The sequence below is a fragment of the Chaetura pelagica genome, unplaced genomic scaffold, assembly GCF_000747805.2.
Source record: "Chaetura pelagica isolate M959 unplaced genomic scaffold, ChaPel_1.0 scaffold325, whole genome shotgun sequence".
Taxonomy (NCBI): Eukaryota; Metazoa; Chordata; class Aves; order Apodiformes; family Apodidae; genus Chaetura; species Chaetura pelagica.
Window position 1 is genome coordinate 48,902 of NW_009953307.1, and position 5,592 is coordinate 54,493.

The 5,592-nt window shown below is 60.4% G+C and overlaps 1 protein-coding gene across 1 annotated transcript in view; it reads right to left on the minus strand.

The window, feature by feature from the left end:
- LOC104389108 (septin-5-like) overlaps nucleotides 1–822 on the minus strand; it is an 8,482-nt gene extending 7,660 nt beyond the window's left edge. The window contains exons 1-2 of the mRNA XM_009998062.1: nucleotides 703–822; nucleotides 159–458 (exon numbers count right to left, since the gene is read on the minus strand). Coding sequence (XP_009996364.1) covers nucleotides 159–458; nucleotides 703–822 — 420 coding nt within the window. The remainder of the gene's footprint in view (nucleotides 1–158; nucleotides 459–702) is intronic.
- Nucleotides 823–5,592: the final 4,770 nt, after the last annotated feature.

Consider the following 5,592-nt stretch of genomic DNA (forward strand, 5'->3'; position numbering starts at 1 on the left):
CAGGCCCCCTCCTTCCCTCTGTTCACATGGACAGGAGGGAATGCTGTGACATGGCCCAGCCCGCCTGGACTCCTTGGGTTGGGAGGGTGGGGACATCCCCCGCCATGACTTCTGCAGCCCCTCACCCCACGCCCCCTCCCCACGGACACATCCTGCACCTCGGAGGAGTCATAGGGGTCCAGCTGCCCCCAGGGGCTCCGCGGACGGTTGGGGCTGGGGGGTGGAGGGGCAGCGATGTGCTGCTGCAAATCCGAGGGTCGAGACCGGGAGAAGATCCTGGCATCCCTCTCATCGGTGGGTTCGTCAGGGGGGACCCGGCCCAAGCCGCAGGGTGGGTGGCCAGGCTCCTGCCTGTTCTCTGGTGGCTCCACCTTCCTGGAGCTGTTAGCTGATGGGCAATCCCTCAGGAACTGGGTCAGCTCAGCTTCCTCCGAGTCGTCCTTCAGGAAATGCTTTATCTAGGGACCAAGACAGGAAGTGACACCAATGGTGGCAGTGCCCACCTCAGGTGGCATCACCTGCCTTGATCTCATGAGTTCCCAGGCCACAGCAGCCAGACACATGCACCTCTAGGATGGGGGGCAGGGGAGGGACTATACACAGCCACCCCAGGGGAAGAGCCACTACCCTGGAGACAGCAATGGGGACACCATGGGGATTACAGTGGGGATAGTAATGGTCCCATGCACTCAGGGCGCTTACAGCTTGTGGCAGTGGGATGGCAGCTGGCTCCTGGCACTCCAGGGGACAAGGACATTCCTCCTGGGCCCCCTGCTGCTCCTCTGAGTTTTCTGGAGTAGCCAGAGCCCCCACAAACCCCATGGCCTGCCAGAAGGATGGGGAGGGCACACCAAGGAGGACAGAAAGACACCAAGAGATGAAATGCAGTGGCAGAGGAGCTGGCAGGGGACCCAGAGCCAGGGGGTTGGCATATGGTGGCAGGGGTCTGCCTGAGCCCCACTGCCTGCCTGCTTGCCAGGTCTCGGTGTGGGTGACAGCAGAAGGGGCTCCCAACCAACCTGTGTGCAAAGGGCTTGGGGGCAAAAGGACATCCCTTGTGCAGAAGGGCTACAGACCCCATGCTCAGGCTGTCTCCATGCCCACACTGGACCCGCAATGCTCCCTTGCTTTGGCTCTGCCTGTCCCGGGACTGGTGCAGACAGCAGCTTTGGGAGCAGCAGCTCCCACACCAGTGACTCCATGGGGTGGCAGGGCTGGCATGGGGATGCTGGAACTGGGACGGCTCCACATCCTGTTTACAAGCACTGGCAGGAGATGTGTTCCCAAGGATATGTCCGGCAGCAGCTCCATGGGACCAACCCTGGCGTCCCTGATCCCATGCCACCACAACTGCCAGGAGCCCCCAGCCCCATGGGCAGTGAGACCACAGGACCTTGGGGAGCCCCCAACCCTGCAGGCTCACATCTGGGGGTCAGTCACTCCCCAGATCAGGGCTTCACGGCGACAGCCCTCCATGGGGACACGTCCCCACCCTTTCTGTGTCCCTGCTCCCCCAGCGCAGGGCACCCACGCCTGTGGCACAGCGCGATGCGCCGAGTTACTGGGCTGGAAATAAGGTCGTGGCGCTGTGGGGCTGCGTGTTCACAGCCTGCCTCTGGGTGCCCGCACAGCCACCAGCATCCCTCTTCTCCCCCTCCCCCAGTTGATCGATAGTACTCAGCGGGTCTTTGTGACCACAGCATCCTCCTCCTCACCGACCTTGACCTAGAAGGGGGAGCTCAGCACCAGCCCCCACCACAGCACAGACTAGCCAGGGCACTACAGGGGTGGGAAATGACACTGACACTGCCAAATGCTTTCCGTCCCCACCCCACAGGGCTCCGGCCTTTCAGGGCTCCCCCCCTCATACCCTCGTCCTCCACCCCACAGAAACTGATGGCCCCGGCAATGCTGCAGAATGGGGTGGGTCGCACCAAGTCCTTGGGGATCCTGCAGTGAGTGCGTCCCCCAGCAAGGCTGGCCCAGAAATGGAGCATCAGCTGTGGCACACCCGAGGTCCCCCATTCCCAGCTGTCCCCTCCCCGGCCCTGCCGGGGGGGGGGACTGTGCCCCTGTACCTCTTGTCCAGGCGGCAGCTCAGGGCAGGTGGCCATGGCAGAAACAGTGTCACGGTGGCCGGAGTGGATGCGGAGTGGCACCGGCTGTGCTGCGGGTGGGGAGCTGGAGAGCAGTATTAGCATAACCCCACCCTGGGCAGGCACCCACAGCATCCAGCAGCTGGGGGACAGGACCAGGGGGGTGGCGGGGGGGCGTGGACAGGAGGGGAGAGAGAGCCCTGGGCCAGAGCAGAGCTCAGCTCCTGCACGGTTGTCGAGATGTCAGAGACCAGCAAACACTGTTGGCCAAGCAAGTGGCAAGGCAGGTCCTGGGGGGGCTGCGTGACCACCACCACCACTGTCATCATCATCACCACCAGTCCCCCTGGGATGAGCTTAGCTACAGCCCAGTAGGACATTCAGCCCTTGGAAACACATCCATCCTAGGATAAAAACCTTCTCCATCCCAGGACAGAAACCTCCTCCATCCTGGTGCACACTATGTCCTCTTCCACTTCCCACCTTGGAGTTGGAGTTACCCCAGAAGGTCCCTTCAGCCCCTTTAGAGGGGAGAAAACCAATTTTTCATGAACAACTGTTAGAAAACTCAACATTTTTGCACCTGAAAGTTAAAGCTTCCCCACACAGCTCCAAGCTGCTGCTCTGGCTGGAAAGGACCCAATTCTGGGCTGGAAGAAGCAGGGATGATTCCCACCTTAAGATCTCTGGCAGAAGCTCCAGAGGTCAGAGCTCTCACAGAGGCCTTCCAGTACCTGAAGGGACACTAGGAAAGCTGGGGAGGGCCTTGCTTCAAGAATTTGTAGTGAGAGGACAAGGGGTAATGGTTTTAAACTGAAATAAGAGAGATTTAGGTTAGAGATCAGGAGGAAACTCTTTAGTGTGAGGGTAGTGAGACACTGGAACAGGCTGACCAGTGAAGCTGTGGAAGCTCCATCCCTGGAAGTGTTCAAGGACAGGTTGGATGGGGTTCTGAGCAGCCTGATCTAGTGGGAAGTGTCCCTGCCCATGCAGGGTAGTTGGAACTAATGATCTTTAAGGTCCCTTCCAACTCTAATCATTCTAAGATTCTATGATTCTAGGTCCTGCCTTGGCTTCCCCAGCTTCCTTGGGGAGGCAAAGGGTTGATGGCATTGCAGAAAAAGCCTGTGAGTGGCAGCAAGGCTACCCAAACTGTCACAATGGGGGTTCACCGAGGACAGTGATTCACCTTGATGCATGTCAAGATGCATCAGAGCAGCCTGGGCACAGAGCTGGGGTTGTGTGGCTGCAGAAGATCTGCACTTGCCGAGGAAGCACTAAAAAGCCCTGAAGCATCAGCTGGTGCAGGGACAGGTGCAGTGAACCTCAAGCCTGTGGACGTGACATGGCCTGGATGTCTCTGTGCTGGTCCCCAACTTCCCTGGATCCCAACCCTACTCCTCACCCCAGTGCCAGATCTCTCTCCATCCAGCTTTGAAGCCAGCCAAAGCTTCAGAGACCCCACTATGCCCAGCCAGCTTCAGCTGCCCCTTCTCAGTTCCATCCCAGGGAAGTAGTGCCACCACCCTTGGCTGACTCTGCACGACCCCATGGCTTTGCAACTCCTTCCCCACTGGCTGCAGCACCCCCTCATCCTTGGGCCAGTGGTGCCCCTTACCCCCCAAGCCCCCCTGCCTGGTCCCAGCACAGTTCTCCAACAACACCCACCGCTTTCCAACCGTCCCACCCCACACTCCCGCAGGAGTGGGGATTTCCGCAGTGGGGGCCCGGGGCAGTGCCGGTGCTCCCGTAAGCGGATTACCCGCCCGGCTGCACACGAGCCGGCACTCGGCGCCGGGGCTGTCACCAGCCTGGCAGCTCCATCGAGGTGGCACACACTCTGCAGCATCCCTGCCTGTCACACTGCATCACACCTTCCCTGCACCCTGACAGCCTGGGAATCAGGGCAGAGGGGGGGCACAGGGGCACCAGGCAAAGCCCAAGCTGGGAAAGACTCCGATTACCTGTTAGCATCTTTCTGCTGGATGCCACATTCCCATGGGCTGTGTTTTCCCAGCTTGTTTTACAGGGAAAGGAAGGGAATGTCCCAGTGAAGTTCTGTCCTCACCAGTTAGGCTCGCTGAGGTGTCCCCAGCCCATCCAGATGTGCTACCCACAACACATGCTGCTCCACCGTGACATGACAGCTGAGCACCCCAGACAGAAATGACCTGTCCCAAAGGCACAAGCTCCACATGGGACACTGGCATGGTGGGCCCCACTGAAGCCCAGCTCTGCCAGGATGAGCCTGGTTCTTCCCCAGGCTGGTGGCCACATGGGTTCTGCCTGCTCTGTGTCCAGATGCTAGGGGTGCTCCCACCACTGCAATTAAGAGTTTCTTACCCACAGCTCTCCCCTCCCACCCCATTGGCACCAGCTGGGAAACTGAGCCCACCAACAGCTTTGACAGGAGCAGGGCATTGGGCACCCCACAGGTGCAAGGGCGCCCACTCTGTGCAGGGTGGGCACCAGGTAGGCACACACACAGGACAAGAGCCTTTCTGACACACTCCTGGGAACTGCAGGGAATCGTCCAGCTTGAAGGACCTGTGAGTGCCCTCACAGGGACCCCAGGATGGGACGACATGTGGTGGGTCCCTGTGAGCTGGCTAGTGGCAGTGGAGCCTGTTCAGGCTGCAAACAAGGTGGCAACTCAGCATATAAGGACAGACAAGAAAATCCAGCCCACTAAGAGCCAGGAGCAGAGATCGAGGGAGACCATTGCTCAACCCACTTCTCTGGGCAAGACATGGAGTGCTTTGGGAACAGAGGGATGTGGGTGGAGTGTTGGGGGGCAATGGGTCCATTTCCATGTGTCCTTCTGGATTTGTCCATATGCCCTCCAGCCCCAGGTCACCCCACAATCTTGACCAAGGGAACCCAGCTCCTCTCTGTTATCTCCTCTGCCAGGATGTTTCCAAGCCTGGCTCTGTCCAGCCCCAAAGGAAGGTGCTGGCCAGGTCTGGGTGTGACACACTCTGCCAGCTGCCCCCCTGTCTGGTTTCAGTGTTTCCCACTCCAGATAAATGTTCCCACGGCGCTGGAAGGGAAGGACAGCCACGACGGTCCCCAGTAAGTGAGACACGACTCTCCATCTCCATCCCCACCCTGTGCACGGCAATTGCCTTGATGCCCTCACAGGACCGTGGCCCTGGTGAGCGGTTCCTGGGGACCTGCTGCCACTAAAGAGGGGCAGGACAAGCGACTGCAAGACAGGTCCCGTTGAGCCGGGAGTGCTGCTGGTGCCTCCGGACCTTGCCGGTAACTGCAGCGATAGCTTCAGAGCGCCGCTGGGCTCCGGGCGGGTGTCACGGTCCCCGCTGGAGGCCCGGCCAGGCTGGCAGCTACCGGGACCACATCCGGAGGGACCGGCCAAAGGCGGGGGGATGGGAAGTGACCGATGCTCGGATCGGAACACCCCACGTCGCCGAGAGCAGCCCCCGCCCACACAGGGACACCGCAGGGGAGCCGCGGGGACCCGCAGGGGCCCGCGGGC